This window comes from Pelecanus crispus, chromosome 2 (genome assembly GCF_030463565.1).
Source record: "Pelecanus crispus isolate bPelCri1 chromosome 2, bPelCri1.pri, whole genome shotgun sequence".
Classification (NCBI taxonomy): Eukaryota; Metazoa; Chordata; class Aves; order Pelecaniformes; family Pelecanidae; genus Pelecanus; species Pelecanus crispus.
The window spans coordinates 37,413,309-37,439,635 of record NC_134644.1 but is presented as its reverse complement, the minus strand read 5'-3'; the positions used below and the strand labels follow the sequence as shown (position 1 = coordinate 37,439,635).

General features: G+C 38.0%; 1 protein-coding gene across 1 annotated transcript; it reads right to left on the bottom strand.

The window, feature by feature from the left end:
• Window positions 1–572: 572 nt before the first annotated feature.
• On the bottom strand, window positions 573–25,748 carry PALS2 (protein associated with LIN7 2, MAGUK p55 family member). The gene is made up of 11 exons (XM_075705336.1): window positions 25,632–25,748; window positions 21,046–21,198; window positions 11,486–11,638; window positions 10,723–10,950; window positions 9,384–9,515; window positions 7,276–7,375; window positions 6,654–6,722; window positions 5,450–5,611; window positions 3,639–3,841; window positions 3,088–3,216; window positions 573–749 (listed from the first exon to the last, which is right to left on the bottom strand). The coding sequence occupies exons 1-11, from the start codon at window positions 25,746–25,748 to the stop codon at window positions 573–575; spliced, it is 1,623 nt and encodes a 540-aa protein (XP_075561451.1).
• Between the last annotated feature and the right edge of the window lie 579 nt (window positions 25,749–26,327).

The window sequence follows — 26,327 nt, the reverse complement described above, 5'->3', positions numbered from 1 at the left end:
ACGTTAAGCCGAAAGAAGCTGGAGCAATGGAGCTGTGTGTTGGTTGCTGCTTTTAATATTTAAAATTCTGCTCCCATGAAATTACTGGTTTTTTAAGGAAGAAAAAAACCCCAAAGAAATTAGTGTTCTTTCCTAATAAGAGCTATAGACTTTTGACCAGTTAAACACTGACGTTAACAAGTTTTACAAAAATTGTTTCAAGTATCCTTTTTTTAATCACAGTGAAAATGTAAGACCAAGATGTAAATGTTGAAGTGAATGACTGAAAGTTTCTCAGATGAAAAAGGCAAAGGTACGAAATCAAAACATATAAAAATGCTTAAACGCATTTCCTTCATGTGATATGAATAGAAAGGTTATCTGTAAAAAGTTAGAAAAATTAAAATAAATTACATATTTAAGTACACTTTCCCTTCAACATTTCTATAAAAATTCAGAATAGTGTACTTTTGAATATACACAGAGTAAAAATGCACAGGTGCCGTAGGTTATCGTCGGTATCTACACAACGTCACATTAGCATATTTGCTGCAGTTGATTTTATTTGTTACTTAAGCTCTTCTTGAGAAATCTCAATATACCCAGCTAATTGGGACCCACTGTGGTTCCAGTCTCAGTCTCTCAATAGCTGTCTGTAGCTTCTCGAAGGCTTTGTCTAGGTTGTCATTTATGATGGTCAGATCAAAATAGTGGTTGTATGCTCTCTGGATCCGTGCACTTTCATCCACTGTTTTCTTCAAATCGGTGTCCTGTTAAAGAGATTTTAAAGATTACTAAGAACATAAGACTTGACAAATCCTTTTAAATACAGAAGGAGTAGCCCTTCATTACATACTGCAGCTGACTATCTAAAGCTATATACTGAGTATATTTTAAAAATAATTAAAGTTTTCATTTATAGTAAATCCACAGAGAACTTAAGCTAAAATGCATTGAAAGGGCTGAAAATGTTATGAGCTGTGCCAATAATGTTAAATATGGCAACCAAATGTTTGCAAATTTGCAGTTTTTAAGAAAGACAAGAGAAGCACATGAACCTGGGCTGGGATGCAGAACAGGCAATTAATCATTTTGTATGTGCAACTGACAATCCAATCAGAATAAAATTAATGCTTTAGGAATGGCTGAGTCAATCAGTTACGTAAGTATATTTATGCTCTTTTTTTATTTTCACAGAAAGTACCAACAAATCCAAGAATTCACATTAATATGAAATGAAAGACAATGAAAGATGCATTTCTAGTAGAATAAAGTTCTAGAATACCTTACTGCTTTTAGAGGCTCCATTTCAGCCTTGCTCACCTGACATCAGTTCCTCATTTGTAAACTACTGCTGCATTATTTTACTTCTGACATGAGCTGCAAAATATGCAGGAAATTTGTATTCCTACATTATGAAGCCTTCATGAAGTGCTGCCACTGAGCATTTTTTATGTTCCATTAGTCCTACATTCTTAGAGAAGTCCTCTGCACTTTTGCACAAAAACAATTTTTTGGTTAGCAGTTACAAGATTTGTCCCCTTGACAATATTTATTTTAATATTTTCAAGTCCTGATACAGTTGTAATTAAATACAAAAGCCAAAATGAAAAGGTAAGTTTGTGAATAGCCTTTCCTTCACAGTAAATGAAGGAGACAAGCAAATGTAGCACTACAAGAGCCAGAATTTTTGCAATGGAATGGCTTGGGATGCTAGAAATAATGTAGACAGACCCACTAGCAAGCAGAGCATAATACTTTAAATGACATTTGTTTTTCATTTTTTTCAGGAAGTACAAGAATATGAAATGGGAAATCATACTCTTTATATACATGTGCACAGATACAATTTAGAATCTGTAAAGATATATAAATGTATATTCATAATGACAAGTAAAACAGAGGTTCCCTTAGGGAACCAAATATTAGGAAGTGCAGAAAAATATTTTTATACTTGTCTGGGCAGTTTTAACCTTTCTTCTTGTCTATGCATCACAAAATTCAGGGTTCATTTGGGGCAGGGAGGACGAAAGGCAGAGCATCCAGAGAGACACTACAATCTATAATAACCAGAATCCATGACTAGGACTGGACAGTCTCTCATGTTAAGAGAATGAGATCTCACAATTTGGAAAAGGAAAAGAAGAAGAAAAAAAAGAAAGACTAAAAACCCCATATTCATTTAGTGGAAATTAACCCATCTCCCATTTTATTGCTCTGAATGCCCCGTCAGCATTATATAACATACTGCTACTATCTAAGCTGCAGCACTATCGTCGTGAGTTGTCAGCAAGCCACGGCTTTTCCCAGATGGGAAGTTGTACTGCTGAGCACAGAGGACAGTTTTCTTAACTGCTCAATCTGGCTTTTTTTGCTTTGGTCCTGCAGCTGGGAAAGTTCATGCCCATACAGAATATTTATAATTTGCTGCACTGGAAGAAGCATGTCTCATTTCCCTCTGCTACACACTGTGTCTCAGAAAAGGGGAAAGAAGTAATGAATAAAATGTGCCACTTCGCTTTACGTGACAAATCCAAGGAACTTAAGGGGAAGAGAAGCTATTCAACACTTCTTATTCTGGCAGCTCCCAGCCATTCTCAGTGCAGCATGTGCTGCTGTAGCAGTGGAAACAAGGCCTAGTTGCATTCTGTGGTTGGCTGGGCATTTTTTTCAGCAGGCTGCAATATCTTTCCCAAGGATTACAGATTCCATTTTTAAAGCACACCTGTATTATAAGACAAACCTGAACAAAACTTTTGGGGGGAGAGATGGGGAAAGTGAAGGAAAGACATTTACATAAAAGAACAATTCCCACTATCAGATATCTACCATTTGCTGCAAATAATCAAAGCAGACACTTCCCAAAGAACACATTACAAGTAATTTTTGTAATCAACACTGCTCTGTAAGAGGTCTATTATTAGGAAAGAAGCAATCTACCTTATACATAGTATTTGATTCACTTCTACTAAGTAATCAGCAAAAGTCTTGCCTAACTTCTTAGAGACATTACTTTCAGAACAAATTCCATCTAAAATGAAAGGTTAAAAAAAAAAAATCTAAGAACATCCTGTTCAAAGCAAACTAAGTACAAAATAATCTGCTTACAGTGAGAAGTTTGGTTGTAATTCCAGCATCTACCACAGCCTTGTGCATAGCACGCAAAGTCTCCAGCTCTGGAGCAGCAATAAACACTACATAGGGCATGAATTCTGAAGTCCTCAGTATTTTCAGGGCCTAGAAGCAAAGAAAAAGAAAAAAAAAAAAAAAAAAACAAAAACCCCAAGTTTGAGAATGACTTGCCACATGTCCCCATTGCTTAAGGGGCACTGCAAAACTAGTCTGTTACAACAGGCAGAAACACAGAAGTGAAGATTTTTATTTCTATTTTAGAAACTCCTGCACTGCCTTTTGAAATGATTAACATCATTCTCTCCTTGGCTAAGAAGAGTATTTACTACTCTGCAAGACTCCTCTTCCATGCAGAATCTAAGTTGTTTTTTTCCACCTTTCTAACTCATTCCAATTAAGTGCTACAAATGCAAGAATCCAGTTGATATTGTAACCTCTAAACCAGATAGGAAGCCTTCAAATTTAAAGGCATACCTCTTTCAACATCATACTCCTACACTTGTAGTGTAACATTATAAATGATATACCTGTGGATTCACATCCAAGATGCAGGTCCTTCCTGTCTGAACAACTTCAAGGATGGAATCAATTTTGGTGCCATAAAGATTTCCTTCATATTCTCCATGCTCTAAATATCTGCCAGCTTTAATATCCATCTCCATTTCAGCTCGTGACACAAATCTGTACGCTTGCCCATCCTTTTCATCATCCCTTGGCTTTCGTGAAGTGACTAAACAAAAATTTAAAATATAAATGGAATGTTTTCTATTTATATTTGGAATGCAAATATGAGACTGGACTGCCTATCAAGTTAGGGAGAATATAATACACATTAATATATAATTATAATTGTTCCACCTACAGATTAATTCATTATTCTAATGTAAGTAAGTTCCAAAACTGAGCACAGGCCCTCCTGTTCCCTTTATTGCTATTCTTTTCTAATGTTGCTTACCCACCCATTTGCTTATTTCCTTTGTATTGCTCCTTCACATCATATACAATACTCATTCATGTCATCTTTTTAATTACTGACTTAATAAAATGATTACTTAAGTGACTTGGAAATCAAATGGAAATTTAACTCTCAAATGCCGAATGTACTTCTGAAAATAACTGAGCACACATCAAAATCTGCCCTGCCTCTCAAACCTTAGCACATACTTTGCTCACTGTATTTGTCCTGTTATTCAGGGTAGAATTACCTGCGCTAGCTATAAAGAAAGTTAACTTAAATATCAGTAGCAGCTCAGCCACCGTAGCAGAATCTTAGCGGAAGCCAGCTAATGCTGCTTTCCAGGACAACTTACCCTTTAAAGCAAGGTAAATTCACTGCAGAGAGATTAAAGCCAATATTTGAGTAAAACATTAGCAGCCATCTTGGGTATTGGCTACACTGTGCAGTACAGACATTATTTAAGCAAAGAAGCGAAAATAAAATAAAATAAAATAAAACAAAACAAAATAAAATAAAATAAAATAAAATATCAGATTATTACTGACTTTGCTGTTCTGTCACCATATTACCTGCCCACTGCTTGCATTTAATTAGATTTGAACTCTAGAATATATTAAACATAACAGTGAATGGATCCCTTTGGTAACACTTGTATCACCACTTGGTGCCATATCACCACTTGGTGAGGAGAAGAATGTAGCTAGGGTGGACGTCTCTGGTCAGCAGTCAAACAGGAGGGGGCAGTTAAAAAAATAAAAAAATAAAAACTATCTGGAAGGAAGGCAAGAGAACAATGCTTCAGTAAGGGAGGAGGGTTTTTTCTGAAGTTGATAGGGAGGAAAAAAGAAAGATCACAGGCTTGAGGCTAGATGTATTAAAACATTGGATTATCATACAAATCTTGGAGATCACAAACACTTCCGTTTTATTGGAGGTTTATTGCTTTTCCCTACATTTCTAATACTGAAGTAACAATTTATAATGCCTACGGTGCTTCTACAGAGGGAAACATAAACAGCAGACCTGAGAAACTCCACTGGCCATTCATTACAAAATACTACTAGGAAATTCTAGAATCCCCTCAGTAACTGATGGTGACTGACTCTGAAGCAACCTAACAGACTGCAATACTGCACATACAAAAATTGGTTTTCTGCAGCACTAGTAACATTTAACTGCTAGTTACAAATATTTTCACTATCATCATATGTTAGTCCAGTTGCCTGAGAAGATAAAGAACCTTTTGTTTTCCCACTCTATACAATTTTTGTACTGTGACAAAATTACTCCTACCCTGAATCACTGGGATAAACATCAGGTATTTTCTAGATAATCAGAGACTCAGAGGATGATATTACAATAGGAATGCTGACAACTTACATGGCACTGTAGTTCCAAACCTAGTAGGATTCAGTACTATAAACCTGTTCTTCAAACTTCTTCGCCCCACTCCTTGGGCCCCAATTAAGACCAGCGTTTTCCTCTGAAAAGGAGGCATTTTGGCTACTTCCTCATAGATCTGGATTTCATGACGATCAAATTCTACATTGAGAAGTGTACAACAAATAGTTAATACACAGTCAGTACTGTAAGAAAAAAAAATAAGCAGTCCTGCTATATATCAATAGACCACATGTGAATATAAATAGTAGTCAAGGGGCATTAAGTCTGATACAAGCTTTCTTGCTTTAAATGGGTATGGGAATAAAATAGTTACCCCTTCATGGACAGCATAAAGTCAGATTATTACCTTTACTTCCAAGCAGAAAATTTGGGATTGATCAGAATGGGCAAATGGTGATTAAAAATTAGTGAGTTTTCACTGAATCACAGAATGGTTGAGGTCTGGAGATCATCTAGTCTAGCCCGCTGCTCAAGCAGGGCCACCTGGAGATGGTTGCTCAGGAGCACGTGCAGACAGCTGTTGAATATCTTCACGGAAGGAGACCCCACAACCTCTCTGGGCAAACTGCACCAGCGCTCAGTCACCCTCACAGTAGAAAAAGTGTTCCCTGATGTTCAGAGGGAACCTCCTGTGGTGTTGCTTGTTGCCTCCTGTCCTGTCACTGGGCTCCTATGAAAAGAGCCTGGCTCTGTCCTCTTTGCACCCTCCCTTCAGGGGTTTATACACATTGATAAGATCCCCCCTGAGCCTTCTCTTCTCCAGGCTGAACAGTCCCAGCTCTCTCAGCCTTTCTTCAAATGTGAGGTGCTCCAGCCGCTTCATCACCTTCGTATGTCCGTATCTCTCTTGCACTGAGGAGGAGCCCAGTACGCTTCAGGTGTGGCCCCACCAGTGCTGAGTAGAGGGCAAGGATCACATCCCTCAACCTGCTGGCAACAAAGCTTTCACTTTTTTTTCTCTTTTAACACAAAGTTCTTCTCTGACTTCCACCTACCAAAAGATGTACTCAGCACCACCATACCTCCACTGGTCACTATTGCTTTTAAACCACAAAAACTACCTGATCTATCAAATTTATAATCAAATATTTTACTGCAAATCTTTCAGCCTTGGATACACTAGACTCTGCAAGTTTAGAAGCCTAGAGAACTTTGATTCGTATGTAATATTGAGAGGTACCTGCATTTCTTGTAGTGAGATACATCATCTTTTTCTTTTTTTTGCTGCTTATTGTTCCGCAGAAAGGCCCTAGAAATAAAAATTGAGACAAACTCATCATTTTTGTTAAATGTGTTTTTCCAAAGCTTATTTAATTGAACATATGTGAGTTTAGATTAATTAAATTTACAAGGACCATTTTAGAATTTTATATATATTTTAGGGCAGATCACATCTATTTTCATACACATCAAATGGTATAGTAAGAACCGAACATAGAGAAAAAATTAATTTTCCTAGAAAGTTTTGTATAAAGCAGCAGAAAAATCCATCAAATATGTTTAAATTATTAACTTTCAGTGCATACTATAAAAACATAATTTTTTAAAAAAAAGCTAATTCTTATATCTTTCCCACCTCATTTAGCTTTTCCTCAGCAGGTGGAAAAACTGATTCATGTATCTATGAAGACTAAAGATAGACTTCAGCCTTTGTCCTTCAGTCAAAGCCAAAATATAATAATTGGCATTTCACAGTATTCTGTGTATTCTCACACAGCAGTTTTCTAGCATCTATGAAGGCAGGAAAAGCAAAACAAATGGAGTCAGAGCAAAATCTATTCCTGAAATTAATTAAATCTCACCTGAGTTGTCCCAGTCCCTCCTAACAAAGGCCTTTCTCTTCTCTTCCAGGAACTGGCTAGGAATAAGCCCTGCACTTCCTCCTTCTTTGACATGACTAGCCTGGAAAAATAAAAAATAAAAATCATAGGTAACTTGTGAGAAGCATTTTTCTTATCGACATGGTATTGACTGACTTTCACACTACCAGTTTCTCAATGGTGAGTATCGATACATTTACTACTGAGACTTGGAAATTCAAATTCAGATGCGGCTATTAAAATTGTGTCTCACAGTAAAAGTGCCTTGCCATTCAAGAAACTTAAATAAAATACACAGAAGTTTCATTACTGGTTCCCATTAAGTTAGTAAGTTCCTACAGCCATAAACTTTTGGCATCAAAATCCTAAATGGAATTGTATGGCTCCAGACATTGAATTCTCAAGTGACAAAACTCAAGACTTTCTAGTACACAAGTACACTTACATTGTATTCTTGAGCTGCTCCAAACAGGTTCCAGTGCAGCTTATTAACTCTCATTTCGCAAACGGTGAATGCCATTAACACATGCCTAATCATGCCTTCAAGTTTTTTGCACTAAGTAACTACAGATTTAAAGTCTTAGTAACTTACGTATTCCTGGTAATGAAAGTTTGGCTAATATTCTCTATAAAATAATTTCATGGCAAGCTCAATTCTCAGCAAGTTTAACACACAGAAACACACAGTTACAAAACGTTACACTTTTCTTCTCCATAACTGGTTGACCCGTCTCTTGCTAACAGGAACTGTTTGCTTTTCAACTTGTATGCTTCTACCTACGACTAACTGATTTTTTGCAGTTAGCAAGTTTTCAGTAGCAGTCTAGCATTTCTAGAAAGCACAAGGAAAAACTAACTTTTTTTCCCAGTGGCATGATCTGCATAGCAATACTTGCAACACACTATGCTGGTTTAATGCATTTCATTTTTGCCACTGATTGGGTGTTTAAGATTTAAGATTTATCTCTCCTGGAATCCCACAACTTACAAGCTGGAGAATTTGAAAAGCAATACAGAAGACAGCATGTAAGCTAAATGTCAAACTACTCCAGAGTTTTGGAGTGTCTAACTTCTGAAACTAATTAACTTGGCAGTAATAAATTTTCTGCCTTCCCTCACACTTTTTTTATTCTCTTTCTGTTATTACAGTCACTGACAAGCAACAGAATTCAGCAACAGTTGTTGATGTATATTCAAGTATTTTTGTTGCTTTTAAAGAAGTTATACATATATTGCTCTCAAGTAACATTTGGCTCACTATTGCTTGTTAAAGGGTGAGCAATTTAGGGGTGGAAAGAGAAATTAACAATGCTCAACTCTTTGCCTAGATCGCCACTGCCACTTGCCATGTTGAGTATCTCGGTTGAGAAAAGCGTCTTAAAGGCTCACTCATCCCACTTTAAAAGGCACTGATGATGTTTAATTGTGTGTATACTGTCTTGAAAAAATAGCATAAGCACTGGATTACATTCCTACTGAAGGACTGAATGTAGAAATACAACCTTAAAGCAGGATGAACTGTTAATATTTGAAATAGTGCCAAACACTTTGATTATGAACATGCATGTTACAGCTCACAGACATTGACCACCACTGTGGAAATAAAAGATATAAGCTTTGTAAAGCTTACAAAGGCTTCTCCAAATAGCTATTCTCACCCCTCTTCAAATACACAGGGTTAATTTCCCTTTCTCTCCTCAACTCTGGGCACTCAGGAAGGGGTCCACTTCTTCCCCAGTCACTGTCAGGGAAGGCTTACCACAGTTAACATAGTCAACCTAAGACCTTCTGCTAAAAATTCTCCACTTAAACTGGTTTTGTAATGTCTAAGCTTATGATACAAGAACAAAGACAAATAAATAGTAGTAACAGCAAAATGAGTGTTACATATGCAACTTACACCATTCCATTTTCTCTAATATTTCAATTGTTAATACTTTGATATTAGCTTGAGATTGGATTGCAGTGTAAATAGTTTTTCTTATGTCTACTGTTAAATGGAAGTAGATCATAATTTAAAGAGTTTATTATTAAGGCAACCAGTGAAGCTTTTCGTTTGGGTTTTTTTCTTTTTAAATCTTTTTACCAACCTGCCACCAATTTGGATCTTCCCGGTTTACAATCTGAAGAATTTCTCCTTTAGAAAATTTCAGACCTGCTTCTTTGCATGGGATGAGGTTGTCGTTATATGGATTATAATCAAAATGACACTTCACAAAAACCTGAAATGTGTAAAAATTTACAAAGCTTAAACATTATAAAAAGCTTAAACATTATAAAATACATTATATTATAAAAAAGTAATGTCTTTATACCTACAGCATAAAAAGTTTGACAGGAAAAGTTTGACAAGTTACATTTGGCAAGTAAAATACAATCTATGGAAAAAACTGACATATAGCAGCTGAGAGAGTAGAAATAATCAGCAGTGCAAACCTTGGCTGAAGGCGCTTCATGATAAAAATAAAAAGCCAACTGTTCTATTTGGACAATGTATTACAAAACACTCATTTTTGCATTTCAGTATATACAACTCAATTAGTATTCTGACTTCAAATTACTTAAAAATATAAAAAATTCTCAGAATGCGATCACTGTGTTCAAGGCTTGTGGAATCTCAAGAATTAATTTTGCCATGAATGCAATGTTCTAAAACGAACAAGATACACGACTGCTTAAGAATCAAACTTGATGCAGGGGAAGAAACAGTACGTTGCATCAGTAGACTGGAAATATCTTTGACTCTTTTCTATCAGGTTGGGGAGCAAAGGCAGCAGTGCACCTGCCTCAAATACAGCACATTCCCTCCGCATGTACTCAGTGTAAGCATAGTCTATTACAGTCACAGGCATTAAGACCCACTACCTGAAGGAGTGTCTTACAAGATATTTCAAATGCACTGATTTAGAGCAACAAGTTATTTCTGCAGTGGAGAAATCGACAGCCTACAGCACCAACCAAAGGATAAGGAATAGCCACCATCCAAGTTCCTACATAAGTCAGCGAGTTCAAGCTCATCTGTTGAACTGAAAAAGTTTCTGAATCCTATGAAACAGATTGCTTGGACACTGATCGTGTTACAAACACATGCAGTTCACCGCAGTTTAGTGTGATTGTGGCTAGGTCATCAGAGGTCACTGGATGTCAAAGCAACATGCTTTATACGTAGTATACAAATGCTTATCAACCTCAGATACTAATTAGAATTTTTTAGGCAGGCATATCAGGCGTGGTATTAATCTACTGAATAAACCAATTTCCAGAATGTACTTACAGGTGAATACAGGTATCTACATTTTAGCCTTCCTGCTAGCATTAAATACACAAAATAATCAAAATATGTCTAATCCAAAATCTTAAAATAAGATTATGTGATACGGTATCAAGCAGAAGTTCTTTTGACAGAATTGTTACAAATGTGCTACTGACCTGTTGAGGAATAACAGCATCTCTGTAGCTGGGGAGAATCTTCAGAGTGACACTGCCACTAATATTTTTCAGCAGTTCCTGCAATTCTTTTGGATTGTTCCCAACCTCATGGCCATTCACCTCTTTAATAATGTCACCTACATGCAGAAGACCTTGTCGATCTATCATTCCGCCGTGAAGAATCCGTGCTATTACCAGATCATTGTTCTCAACTCTAAATGTAACACCCTGAAAGAGGTATGTGACACCTAGTTTACCATTCTTTGAATTTCAATTTCATTTTACCATTATCTCAAGCAAAAATATACAGCTATGGAACATTCTTTCTACCCCAATGAAGAGAGACAGTAATAGTTACTACAGTGTAAGAGTTCCTAATACACAGGTAAGTGTCAGGTGACACAAAAGTGCTTTCAGACAACGTTTTCATATGACTGAACAATGACTGTATTGTTCTTGATTGCATGCAATCCTGTCATTTTGTATCAGATCATAACCAAACAGATGTTGTGTTAGTTAGTTATGCTAGCAAGTCATTCAGGCTAGTGACTGCCTATTCACTATCCCATAATTTCTTAAAGAGAACAGGATGGAGAACACACAAATATATTCTTATTTCAACCTCTCAATACTGATCCTATCACCCATTAAATTACACAATATAATAATAGAAAAAATTAAAACATAATGCAAGAAATTAGGCACATGCAAATGCTTTCACTCGCACTTTAAATTAAAGACACACTCATCTTCAATTACTTACCAGTGGTTCTCCTGCTCTTTTGTGAATTCCAAGAATACGAATAGCATCTACTGGAACAATCTGGTTGTTCACTGAAGAATTATTGACTTCTGGACTAGAAGGAGGGGAATCGTAACATTTTGAAGCCACAATATCATGTGCTTCCAAGAGTGACTGTAAAGAAACAGAAAAAGCCTCTTTAAAATCATGAAATAACCATTTGCAAAAGGATTTAGCGCTCAATAACTACTGAAATTGCCCTTTTGGGACCAGATCTTAAAACTCTTACTTCACACGGAATGGAGCAAAAATTCACTTTCATGTTTGTATGAAATACAAGTACTCACATGGCCTGATAAGCCTACTGTCTTGGCAAATATGCTCTCTTTTGTAAATACAAATGCTTCTTCTTAAGGAAGTATAGGAGAAATGTAATGAATTTGGGAGGAACATGTGAACCTGCAGGGAAGAAGATGGAAAAAGGAGTACCTAAAATAGTCTTTCACCTAATGAGACAGTATCTGAGCAAATGTTTAAAGTAAACAAACATCCCACTGCAAAAAAAAAGAAGATAACTCATCATCAGATACTTGTGTCTAATGTAATAAAATTTTCCTCCACAGTAATTTGGAAGTAATCATAAATTAAAGTTAATTACAGGTATGCAAGGATTTCTAGCAATCTGCAGAATGAGTGCTTTCTGCTTGCATAAACCCAAGGCAGAATCCTAGCACCAAATGAATCCAAGTTGACAGAATTCACTTTTTGGAAGACAAGAGCTCAGACCTTATAGTTAATGGTGTTTTCACCAGTTCACATATGTAAGTACAAACCAAAAGGAAGAGATCCAAATAAATATAATCATCTTTGGAAGACAATGCAATTTAGACTTGATTTTCTCATAAAAGATACTTTAAGATTTAAAGAAAGTATTTATAAGACAATACATATAGGTAAAACAAGATCAAACTTTTGAAATTAGACAGCGGAGACTTTCTGTCTTGAAGAGGAAAAGGGACACCCTATAACCACCACATATTGTAGTTCAAGATAAAGCATCCTGTAGCAGAGTCTCACTGACACATACAAGATGAGGAAAAGAAGCAAGTAGAGGAGATGCCTATGAGGCCTCAAACAACATAGCTTTGTTTCAGACAGTGACCTAATGAGATATGGTCTTAAGTTAGATCACTGACTGGTGTCAAAGAAGTAGCCGAAGAGAAGACACCAAGGACAGGACATCGCAGGGACTATCATTGATAGTGAAATGCACATGCCAGAGGAGCACAGCAAACTACTAGAAAGTAGAGCTGGTGACCACGTGACATTTAAGCAAATTTAAGTTTTGCTATGCAGTCTACTCCACCCTTCTGTAAGTCACCTCTAACCCAAAAGTTGTGCAACTATATTAGTTTAGTGCTAAGCTCAACATGCAAGCCCTTAAAGTGTCACAAACCTGTACAGTCATTTTAATCTGCCCATTACGCAATGACCCTGCTGATATTTCAACTTGAGGTTAGAAGGAGGTACTAATTCACCGATTCTGCCCCTGCCATTAAGACTGTAAAGACAGCTGCTTATTGTGGCTGCTCTGATACTGTGGACAGAAACCAAATCAAATTAAATTGTAAAAACAATCATTTATTTAAATCAAGCAGCTGTCTGATGGTAGCAATTTCTAATTCTTCATTACCCAAGGCACATCCAGTCCAGAAACCAGGAGAACAGATCTGTTTCCCAATGTTTGCAAGCCACATTTTCGGATCTTTCTGCATTTACAAAATGAAACCAACATTTTTACACATTACCACTGACAAAACCAGGTAGATGCACCAGTAGAGTACTTACGGTTTTCTCTTTTGGTCACATGCTAGAACAAATTGTTCCCAAACTTTCTGGCCACAAACTACTAGATTTCTCATGGAGCCTTACACATAACCATGCTTGTACAGGTCCCTGCCCTTAATCATCACATAATTTATGGATTATAATCTGATCCACAGTCAAAAAAAGACTACTAAGCAAACAGTCTGTGCCATCCTTTGCAAATTCACATGCTCTGTAAGATTCTTCAGTTCTTAAATCTGATCCCATCATCCACATTCTGATCCTATTTATTCACTCAGTTTCACGGATAAGCATTAATTCTTTTAACTACCACTTAACCATCTCTCAATCACAAAATCTTTTTCCTGCTCTTTACATGATGGCTGAGTCACAGAAGGACTATCAGGGACTGTACATTGCTGCCCACAATTGTAAAATGGTTCCTTTAAGAAAAGCAGTTTATTGGTTTTCTTAAGACAAGCCACAGTTAATTTACCTTCCCATACCTAACTCGCACTTCTGAAACTCAAGAATCTATACCAGTTTTACGAGACTGTTTCCAGCCAGCCAGGTGATGGCAGGCAGTCCTGAAGAACACTTAAATAAAGCCACTTGGCAACAGGGACCATGTGTCCATATCCACTGTCAGACTACTGTCTAACATTTTATGTTGCTCACAGTTACTTTCTTATTTCAGTAAGATGGTTGAGGGAGCTGAGCAATACAGTTGCATGAACTTCACTTGTTTCTTTCTTATGGCATCAGAAAAAATGATAGCCTGTGCTCCTGCAACTTCAGAGCTCAAAATTCAACATTTGCTTTTCCTAAAAAAAATTCTCAGCACAATCCATACAAGTTATGAAGCATTGCCTGCCCTATATGGTAATTAGTTCCCCAACTGTGACTGAATAGAACAATTAAACTACAAATTGGGGGCTGGGGGGTATACACAAGAGCAGAACAACTCTATGGTCTTCAATTTAGGACTCCTTTCCTAACACTTCAGGCCTCAGAAGTATTTAAAATATTTCTGTTCCTCTTTTATGCACTAAATATGTGCTAGTCTTCTCTGATATCACTGTTTAAAAATTAGAACTTAATAAATTGACTAACAGGCTCCTAATGTACATCTGAAAAGAGATTTTTAAAGGCTGTTCTGGAAAAGTGAGGAAATCATTTAAGATCTTAAAGAAATCAGGGGGGCTGGTAAGGAGGCATGAATAACCCTATAAATTAGATCTGTCTAGAAGGCAACTTAAGATCACTTTTCTAAAGGAAACATTTTAAAGGTATGATTAGCCATTATAAAGCTAACTATTAGAAAAAAATATTGGCTGCTTTTCAGATTAAGTATTTTATTGCCAGCAGAATCTGCTATTTAGGATGAATGCCTTGCATAATTCATAGAATCACAGAATGCTTTGGGTTGGAAGGGACCTTTAGAGGTCATCTAGCCCAACCCCCCTGCAGTGAGCAGGGACAGCTTTAACCAGATCAGGTTGCTCAGAGCCCCGTCCAACCTGACCTTGAATGTTGCCAGGGATGGGGCCTCCACTACCCCTCTGGGCAACCTGTTCCAGTGTTTCACCACCCTCATGGTAAAAAATTTTTCTTATGTCTAGTCTAAATCTATTCTTCTTTAGTTTAAATCCGTTATTCCTTGTCCTGTCACAACAGGCCTTATTAAAAGGATTCTCCCCATCTTTCCTGTAGGCCCCCTTCAAGTACTGGAAGGCCACAATAAGGTCTCCCCGCAGCCTTCTCTTCTCCAGGCTGAACAACCCCAACTCCCTCAGCCTGTCCTCGTAGGAGAGGTGCTCCAGCCCTCGGATCATTTTTGTGGCCCTCCTCTGGACTTGCTCCAACAGTTCCATGTCCTTCTTGTGCTGAGGAAAGATTCTAAATCTTGGGAAGGTGAAAATAACTGAACAAGTTCTTCCATAAGCAGCAGAAGTGATTCTTCTGCATGTTTAACCACTCCAATGGTGCGATACTTTCAGCTCCTCCCTCTTCCCTCAAGGTAACCTCTCTTACCACTCTCTTCTGCTCTCCAGCTACTGTCTGGCAAGACTTGCTATATAGCCTTTTCTGTGCACTGCATCTGCCAGCTGGCTCTTCAATACATACTGGCCTGATGGCCAGCCATCAATACTGTGAAACTCGTAAGAACTTAGTATCTTCCTGTGGTGGGTTGACCCTGACTGGATGCCAGGTGCCCACCAAAGCCCTCTATCGCTCCCCTTCTCAACTGGACAGGGGAGAGAAAACGTAACACAAAGCTCATGGGTTGAGGTAAGGACAGGGAGAGATCACTCACCAATTACCGTCACAGGCAAAACAGACTCAGCTTGCGGAAAATAAGTTAATTTATTAACAGTCAAATCAGAGCAGGATAATGAGAAATAAAACCAAATCTTAAAATACCATCGCCCCACCCCTCCCTTCTTCCTGGGCTCAACTTCACTCCCAATTTTCTCTACCTCCTCCCCTGGAGCAGCACAGGGTGACGGGGAATGGGGGTTGTGGTCAGTTCATCACACGTTGCCTCTGCCACTCCTTCCTCCTCAGACTCCTCACACTCTTCCTCTGCTCCAGCGTGGGGTCCCTCCCACGGGAGACAGTCCTCCATGAACTTCTCCAATGTGGGTCCTTCCCACGGGCTGCAGTTCTTCACAAACTGCTCCAGCATGGGTCCCTTCCACAGGATGCAGTCCTTCAGGAGCAGCCTGCTCCAGCATGGGTCCCCTGCAGGGTCACAAGCCCTGCCAGCAAACCTGCTCCAGCCTGGGCTCCTCTCCACAGGGCCACAGGTCCTGCAAGGAGCCTGCTCCAGTGTGGGCTTCCCATGGGGTCACAGCCTCCTTCAGACATCCACCTACTCCAGCATGGGGTCCTCCCCAGGCTGCAGGTGGATATCTGCTCCACCGTGGGCCTCCATGGGCTGCAGGGGCACAGCCTGCCTCACCATGGTCTTCACCAGGGGCTGCAGGGGAATCTCTGCTCCGGTGCCTGTGGCACCTCCTCCCCCTCCTTCTTCACTGACCTTGGTGTCCGCAGAGTTGCTCCTCTCACATATTCTCACTCCTCTCTCCAGCTGCAGTTGTGCAGGATTTTTTTTCCCCTTCTTAAATATTTTATCCCAGAGGCGCTACCACTGTTGCTGATGGGCTTGGCCTTGGCCAGCGGCAGGTCTGTCTTGAAGCCAGCTGGCATTGGCTCTATCACACACAGGGGAAGTTTCTAGCAGCTTCTCACAGAAGCCAAGAATACACCCCTGTAGCCCCCCGGCTCCCAACACCTTGCCATGCAAACCCAATACACTTCCACACTTTGAACCCTGAAAAGTTTAGTTATAACTAAAAGGGGTAAAAAGTGGAAGGGAAGAAAAAGAAAGGAATGAAAGGAGAAGAGAGAAAAGGGAGGGAACAGACAGTCAAACGTAATAGTGTAACCATGCATGCACCTGTACTCCGTAAGCCAGTCCCTCCCCAATGTATCTTCTCTAAAAATGTGTAAAAGAAATGTTCGGTATTTTCAGTGCTAAATGATACATTCAAATAAACTACTGCACTGATCACTTGTATACCACATTTGATACTTGTACGCCGAGGTAGGTTACAAAGGTAAGATGACGCTGTGATAAAGTGCCACAATTCATTTGTAAAACACAGAATCAGCCTCTAAAACAGTTACGCAATAGTGTCCATGAAACTTTAAAAGAGTCAAGTCAAGGTGGCTTGTTTGCACATTTACTGAACTGGAGAAAGGATGCAAATTACATTTTCTGTAACTACAAGTGACATTTTATTTTTCCTTTCTTCCTTACAGGTCCCTTCTTACAGAATTTGGAACATGCCTCCTTGCACCAAATGAGGCAGAAAGATTAGCACTTATTTCTTGAGTATTTACTTAATTTTCTGTTTCCTGTTCAGAGATTCTCTCTGAAATATATAGCCTCCCCAAGCCTTAGAAAGAATATTCTATCCACATTTTGGTCTTCAAATTTTCCTAGAAGGTCTTCTAGAGTGGTCCTAACTGCGATATCAGTTAAATAAAAAACAGTCAAAATAATACTACTTTGGCCTCAGTTGTCTTTGTTGCCTGCCTCCAGATGGGGAATGGAAGCACAAAATTAAAGGCCAAAAAGTATGTCCTAATTTTAGGCTTCCAAACTGAATCACATCAGATGTACTTTTAAAAAGTAAGTAGCTAGCTGCTTTTTGCCTGTACGCAGAAGCCAAACCTGCTCATTGTTTCTGCAAATGAGACTGAAAGCCTCACAAGAGGCACTTAGAAAATAAAAAAAATACAAGTTAAAGCTGCTTCAGACTTTTTTTTTATTTTAAATGAACTCCAATTCTGACAGAGTGAAGGGTAGGTTAGTTCTCCAGGGCAGCATTTAACTATCTTAACCATCAAACAGTCTTTTCTCTTCCTTTTGTACCTAATTCTTTCTGTACCATCCAGGTTTTGCAGCAAATGAAGTAGGGAGCTCTAGAAATAGCTTATTTCTCTTACATACCCATGACTCACTCAACAGTATAGTGAAGGAAGCAGCATGCAATCTTGTTCATAGCATACAATAATCATGACATGAATTTTTGAACTGTGTTCCAAGGAAGGATCAAGAAACTGCAAACCAGTAAGTCTGATGTTGATACTAAACAAATTAGAAGATGTTTCCATAAAAAACAGGATGATTGGACAAAATAGATCATGGGAAAGCTTCAACATGCTTTCATAAAGGGAAGTCACGCTTTTCAAATCTAGTTAAGTTCCTTGAAAGAGTCACCAAGCATGGCAGCAAGGCAGTTACAGTTAGTAATATAAATCAATTTCCAAAAGGCCTTTGACAGACTCCTTTATCAAAGTCTTTTAAAGAAACAAAGCTACTACAGGATAAGCAGTAAGGCTCTCAAGTGGATGAAAACACTGGCTAAAAGACAGAAAAACTGGGGCCAGGAATACAGTATTAGTTTTCACAATTCCTGTCACCAGGGGATTTCCCACAGGCATCTGGGCTCAGTTCTACACCTGCCAATACACTGACATGTCAGAGAAGTGATCTCGGAAATGGGGGTGAGATGTGAAATGACAGGGTTTGCTGATGCTGCTAAGCTATTCAAGGAGTAAAACAACTGATTGTAACCTGCAGGAGCACCTCATGAGCAACAAGGCAAATGAAATTCAACACAGACTGCAAGGGAAAATACAATCCTAATTTAACATGTTAACTGACAGACTCAGAAGTGGTATCTCAGAGGTGTAAACAGTACAAAACCAAACCAAACCAAACAACCAAACAACTTCTATGTTTACTGAACCTAGAGGTACCTCTTCTTTACTGAGGGGGTGGTCAAACACTGGAACAGGCTTCCTAGAGAGGTGGTTGATGCCCCATGCCTGTCAGTGTTTGTCAGGCATTTGGACAATGCCCTTAAATAATATGCTTTAACTTTTGATCAGCCCTGAAATGGTCAGGCAGTTGGACTACATGATCTTTGTAGGTCCCTTCCAACTGAACTATTCTATTCTGTTCTGTTCTGTTCTATTCTATTCTATTCTATTCACCAGCTGTTAAAAAGGCAAACCAAATACTATGAAATTTTAAGCAATGAGTAGGAGATGCAATGGAAATTATTACACCACTTCATAAATCTATGCTGCTGTGAATGACTCTGGGAAGCTGTATACAGCTTTGCTTCCCTTCTTTTTATTTATTTGAGACAGATAGACATACATATACAATGAGGTCTCTCAAATCACAAATAACATGGAAAAGCTGATTAAGAAAAACTGTTCAATCTCTTCCTACACAAGAGCAAGGGGATATTAAGTGAAATCAACAGGAGACAGTCTCAAAAACAAAACAGCATAGTCTCCATTCTGTTGGGGTATGTTGTGAATGCCGGATTTTCACATGGGTTCAAAAAACCAACTGAACAAGTTGATGGAAGAGAACACCACCACGGGTGGATGATACTACTTCTCACTCAGAAGTGTGAGCCACAAATCACTAATGGAAGGTATCACTGTTGGCTTGTCCTAGCCTTACAGTCTTCACTAGATGCCTACTGTTGGGAACAGGGAAGGAAAAGAGAAGAGAGATATACAATTCCAAGTCTGCTCTTTATAGATCAAACAACAAAAAATGTACAAGAAATAGTGTAAATATTGGCATTTTTGTTCACCAGCTACTTGGAACTTTTAAATTAAATGTGTAAGTTGCTTAAGCCTGAACTAATGGAGTAACTGACATCAGCATCATGTTGTGCTTCTCTGTAAATGACCACTGAACAGGAATGAATGCTGGCTTTGCCTTAGTACTGGTTATTCACTCCAATTAGAATTCTTACTTGATCTCAAGTCTCCTACAGGCCATTTCCAGTCTCCACCACAAAGATTCTTTGCCCATTTGGTCTCTGGTCTTTGCCATCTCTCTTCAGAGATTATCACTACAGTGCCTTTCAGAGTCAGTCTACTCCAGCAAGTTCTTTACTTATTAAGTCCTTTTCTTCTTTTGATTCATCCTCTTCGACTTGTCAGCTTTAGTTTCTTTATCTAACACAATGGATCTTTGTCAGGTCTGTTACTGCACCAGTTGGCCCCCAATTCCAACCTTTTTGCATTGTAACTACTAATTCCTCCAAACTCATCTTCTCCTTTTCCAATACCAATTTCTGCTAAGGGACGAAAAACTGATTTGAAGGTTTATTCACCAGTAAGTCTCCAAATGATAGTCTTTGATCCCTTAGTTATGATGCCCTTCTGGATGAGTAAGAGCACAAGGGAAACCAACATACTGCTCTTCACAAGGGCAGAGGAACCGTCAGTGCTCAGAATAGCTACTACCTCAAAAGCTGAGCTCTTAAAGTGTTCTTCCTTCCAGCATGCCACAGCTTGACAGCATTTCCAGTGTTTATCTATGTTAAATGGTAATGCACATCACTGCTATGTTTCTATAATGTATAACTGAAAATTTAGGAAAAAAAAAGTGTGTTTAAATTCATATACCCAAAAAATGTCTATGACTCTATACCTGTCTGCCAAAAGAAGCACATTTATACTGTGGCAAAAGGTTTGCTTATGGTATTCTACAGGGTACCTGTAGCTAAGTACTAAAGTCAACTGAAGCCTGCCTAGAAAATCCATAATCTACCAACGATTTACAAACCCTAATCTTCAAGGGTCAGTATAGAAGCTGGTTGTAGAATGGCAGCTATAGAAAAATATCTGCTTTTGACAAGCGCATGTCAAAACTTCATTTATGCTAAGTAGAGCAACAGTGAGAGGGATGCAGAGTCTCAAGCTGCAGTGCAGATCACATCACAGAAGAATCACATTCCTTCACTCTGCAAACTATATCTTACACATGAGTATGAATACCAGCAATGGAACCGAAGTGCAGAATGGTTAGTATTAGGAACTGAGACCACCTGGAAATGCTAAGGATGCAGCCTTCAGGGAATTGTTATGGAAACTCCAGTCATACAGGAAGTAAACGTTTGTCCAAGACTTATAACAGAAACTCAAGTGGATCTTAATACAATGCGTGAAGATATTCTTGACGCGATATCAAAGAATAAAATCATCTTCATTCTTGACCCCACACGGTTTCTACTCTACCTTTCAATCGGAGTAAAATCCTACATATTAAAGTTTGCTACAGTTCAGTTTTTGTTTCATTACTATTCCTAGATCCATATGTGGACACTGATAGAGTAAGCTGGTAATATACAATAAAAAGATGGCACCTGAAAATGAGGCTCCTTGAGTATTCCAACCAATTCTGCAATATTTTCATCTTTATTTATTAAGGGACTGATGTCTTCAAGAATTTCATTCACCAACTCCAGGTTGTTGTCACTGACAGCCTCAAGTTTAGAGTCTTCCAGTCGCTCATGAGCCTGTAAGATTAAATATATGAGACTATACTGTAAATAAAGTTTCAAGTAGTTCCAATTTATAAACCTTTTAATTAATTTCTTGGTGCAACCTTTAGCAGGAAAGCCAGAAAAATTACATGTAGTATAATCTGTTCATTTTATCTTCATACCTACTGAAGGATTGTGCATGTTTAACTACATGACTCAACAATCTTTATAAGCAGCTGTCAGAGATGCTTGTATGTCCTTATTTCCTATAAACTCTATGCTATATACACCAAACAGTCCTCTCTGAACAATATAGCACCTCGGACCTTTTCTGCTTCAGTACCCAGTACAAGTACACCTTCTAGAAGAAGGACAAAAAAGGAACTATGGGATCTGCACATTAAAAAATAAAGTCTGCAAGAGAAGCATTTACCTCAGTCTCTTCTCATTCAAACACCTTCAAAAGAGCAAATTCTAAAGGAAAAGTCTGCATAACTAAAGGAAATTCTAAAGAAAAGTCTGTGGCAAAGGTGGCTAACAGTATCCTGGGCTGCATTAAGAAGAGTGTTACCAGAAGGTTAACCTCTATTCAGCACTGGTGAGGTCGCACCTGGAATACCGTGTACAGTTCTGGATGTATCACAGAGAGTCCAGCAAAGGGCCACAAAGAGGATGAAGGGACTGGAACACCTCACATTTGAGGAAAGGCTGAGAGAGCTGGGACTGTTTAGCCTGGAGAAGGGAAGGCTCAGGGGGATCTCCTTAATGTGTATAAACCCCTGAAGGGAGGGTGCAAAGAGGACAGAGCCAGGCTCTTTTCAGTGCTGCCCAGTGACAGGACCAGAGGCAATGGGCCCAAACTGAAACATGGGAGGCTCTGCCTAAACATCAGGAAACACTTTTTTGTGAGCCTTACCGAGGACTGGCACAGTTTGCCCAGAGAGGCTGGAGTCTCCCTTCTTGGAGATATTCAAAAGCCATCTGGATATGGACCTGGGCAACCAACTGCAGGTGGCCCCGCCTGAGCAGGGGATTGGACCAGATGCCCCCCAGAGGTACCTTCCAACCTCAACCATTCTGTGATACTGTGATAACTTTTTGCCTCTTTCTAGAGCTATTGCTGCAGACATAACCCTTTCCTAAACACTGCAGATACTTAAATTCATTGAAAGGTAGGAGCTTTGAGCTGCAAGACAAACATCTCATAAATCCAAATGCTTCACTTATTTATTACAGGCAGTGCTGTATCATAGAATTAGGGAATAAGGGGACAAAAATAACTAAGATTCTCAATGCACTCAATTAAGTTATTTACAACACCATAGCAACAGGAAGTTCAAAAAAGAACAATCGTTTCAGCATATAAAAACACCACAAATAACAGATATATTTGGGAGTCATCTTTATATACTTCCCATATATAGAATTTGAAGGTATGCATAACACATCTACTTTCTTATTAGTGCTTTAAAACAGATGTCAAAATAAAATTTTGCTAAAACCAGAAAACTTTGTTTCCTGAAATCATCTGATTATTAAATTCTTCTTCTTATCTATAAAATGGTATTTCTGCAGGACTGATGATAAAACACTGGAAAAGCTAACTTAACATAGAGAAAGACATTTCAAACATTCCCCAACACCAACACACGCAAACCAAATGACCATAACTACAAAGTCATAGGAAGCTTGGCACCTACACATATTGTCCTTAATAAGGGAATGCTATTTTGTACATAATACGTCCAGTAAACAATATCCTTCTTTTAAAGTTTACTTTTTTTTACAGCAAGTAAAACCACAAATCTATTGACTTTTAAAAATACTCCAACTGCAAAGCCTTTATGAGATTAGAGAATATGGGTTACCTTCTTTCTTATTAATTTTCTTTAAAATACTACCACTGAGTATAATCTAAATACAAATATCCTCACCCTTCACTGCAAAATCAAGGCCATGTACATACCAGGAAACAGAAAGTTTGTCAGTCAACAACCTCTGATGTTGTAATATGTTGGGGAGTAGCAGGATATGGAGTGATACAAATAATTAAAAAAAAAGAAAAAAAAAGAAAAAAAAGAATAGCTAACTTAGATATTGCAATTTTTTTTTTAGTTTAGTTCAGTTCACCATTTCAGAAATAATAATACCAAACTGAGTCTTTTGATTCATTCAATATTTATTATACTTGCCAAATGTTGAAATAGTAAGGCTTTTGCCTCCAACAACCTGACATCCTAAATACTGGACTCAATGTTTACAGATTACTCCTAAGATGTTTCCTTGGTCTGGGTTAGGCATTCACCTGCTATGCTGTAGGCTATGCTACAATACTAAAAACAATAGTGTGACTGCAGAAAAGAAGATAAAAGTTTCGAGGCTCAGAAGGATAGTTAACAATCCAGGAGAAAGGAATTTTGATAAGACAGTTCCGTAGCAAAACTGAGTAAAATTCATGCATGTTCCGAACTCAGCAACTGTTTTCAAAAAAGCTAATGATTCTAAAGGCTAGTTAGGATTGAGTGTAAATGACAGGAAAATGCATTTTACAGTGATTACAGTTACTTCCCCTTTCCCCTACCACCCACTGAAGAATGGAAAGGTACAGTAAAAGAACCCTATCTGAAAAAAGATCTGTAACTTCTACCTTGACACCTTTATTCTAGACAGAAAAAGTGTAAAATGAACCTAATGCAATTTCAAAAGATTAGCCAAACTTTACATTGCAAAATATTATAAACTAACTACTATGCTTACTGCTTGCCTTCATTTTTTTTTAAGGACTGAAAAGAAAAAATAAGCTTGTATGGCTCACGGCACATTTCCCTAAGTCTCTTCTTGTTCTTTTTGGGATACTTTACATAATGATTAGTCTAATAACTGACTAATAAAGGAAAACAAAAAAGCTTTTACGTTTCTGGTCTGGTCTAAAATGACTCTGCTTAAATAATCTGACCATCTCAAGGTCCTGAGAATTGCCTATTCTGTTAAAACTAGCTCTTCTAACAGAAAAACAAGTTTTATATCTTTTTAGAGACAAATGGATATATATGAACTACATACACTTCATGAAATGTGTTGTTGTTTTGATCTTGTCCTTATTTAGCTCTGCTGACTTTTTGGGTTTAATTCCGAAATAATTACAAAAGAAAATACAGGTGAGGTTATGCCATATGAACACAATTAAAACCTTTCAGCATTCTAGATAAAGCAAGTTTATAGTTAAGAGTCTGTTTCCATCACAAGCACTTTTTTACATCTGCTAGTCATTAAATTCCTCATAATGGTAATTGGCCATTAAAGCACGAATTCTTGATAAGAAAAAAATGCTTTGCAATGAACATTTTCTTCATGATAAATATTAAATTAAAGATGATGTATACAGCAGATACTGAAGTTGGAAACAGCTCCAAGTAAGCAAATGCTTTTACTTACTCTAGTAAATTTAGTACACAAATCTTTCCCTCTGCAGTCACATCACTAGCAGATGAGGCACAACCATTATTTCTAAGTTTATTACTATGCAATGTCTTCCACTTACAACCATTTTTTTGAACAGCTAACAGAAGTTCTTGTATGACTTCTTATGAGAAGTTTTCCTTTCCAGATTTTTATACTGAGCAAAATCCCTGCACAACAATCCTTTAGCTTTACAGAGTATTTCATGCCTGCCCAGAGGGCACTGCTTTCAGATGTCTATTCATATTAGAGACAGCTACATTTAAGTTAACTGTTTTTTCCTCATGAAAGGAGCTTATTTTTATGAAGTAAGATTAAGAAAGAATCTAAGTGCTGTGCAATACCGACTGCATCTCCTACTACATTTTAATTACAGAGTCCAAAGATTTTTTGTAAATATCACCTTACATATTTATAAATATGTACCATCCATAAATAAAAGGATTTCATAATGCAAAACTAAGGACAGCTCATGTCTTAAAGAGCTGACAATCAAAGGTCCCAGTATTACTCTGAGATCCAGGAAAGGGCATGGAGAGAATATTTCACTGGACTGACCAGAAAATCATTTTGAGCTGGAGACAAACAGAAAACTTGTTTACGCTATGGGGGAAAGGTGATTGCTCTCACTTTTCACCTTTGGCAAAAATGCTAAAAGTCAGAAGGCATATGGGTTTTGCACACAACAGTGGTCACAAGACTATATTAAAACCAACTGTTTCTAATTTCAAGTATTTTGACATTTTCTTCATAAATAATTTTACCACATTATTTTGGAGTCTCTGAATTTTCTTCTTCCTCTAGAGTCTTCCATATAACAACAAATCAGCATGCACAGAAATTACATTATACCAAATCTTCACCTTCAAGAACTCCTTCAAGTCTTTTAATAAGACATACCATACATAAAAGCCATTGTTAATACCTCAATCCATACTCAATGTTCAGACAATAATTTAAGAGTTAAAATACTTCCAGATTCTACTCAGACCAGCAAGTTTAAATACCTTAGCAAGTGATCTTACAATAGGGTTTTCCATAATTCCTTTAAGAAAAATCAGGTCTATTTCTTCAGCACCTGTCGATGTCGGCAGATCAGTAAGGTTATCCAGGACCTGCTGCATGGCTGCTGACAAAACAAAAACAAAAAGTAAGTACTGACCAAAATAGGCTTGCATAAATAGCAAAAGCTATGGGAAACACCACAATATTAACTTTAGAGATGTTAAGCAGCCAACTACATCTACTGAGAGCAAGTGGACAGAACAGGACAAAGAACTTCGTTGTTGTTGTTCGAAAGGTGGAAATAAAGGATCTATCCAAATCCTTATCATCACAATCAACTTAAATCCACACTGCACATTCCTTTCAAGATTCACTGCTACTTAAAGACTGAAAAAAACAAACAAGTATAAACTATGTATAAGGTATGCATAATCTTCCAAATACAATAAAAGCAACTCATTCATTACTCTTTTCATTTAATCTCTCTTTCAGAGGAAGTTTTCAGCCCTCCTACATACACCAACCAACTGTAAGTTTTACAATTCTTGTATAGGCAGACATCAGTGTTTTTAAAATGAACGCATAGTTCCCAACCATTTTTTTTCTTAACAAAAACTTTGCTTCCAAGGCAGCTCTTACCTTGGGAACACTCGTGTCCGTCCCCAGCAGTCCTTTACAACCAGTTCTGACTTACTGCA

Bases quoted from the DNA above. Each gene is read 5' to 3' on its own strand.
- PALS2 (XM_075705336.1), bottom strand. From the start codon at position 25,748: ATGCAGCAGGTCCTGGATAACCTTACTGATCTGCCGACATCGACAGGT. The intron at 11,639-21,045 runs GTGCCATCTTTT...GTTTCTTTACAG, and splicing joins TCAAGGAGCCTCATTTTCAG to TCACTCTTGGAAGCACATGA. The intron at 7,376-9,383 runs GTTGGTAAAAAG...TTATTTTTCCAG, and splicing joins AAGATCCAAATTGGTGGCAG to GCTAGTCATGTCAAAGAAGG.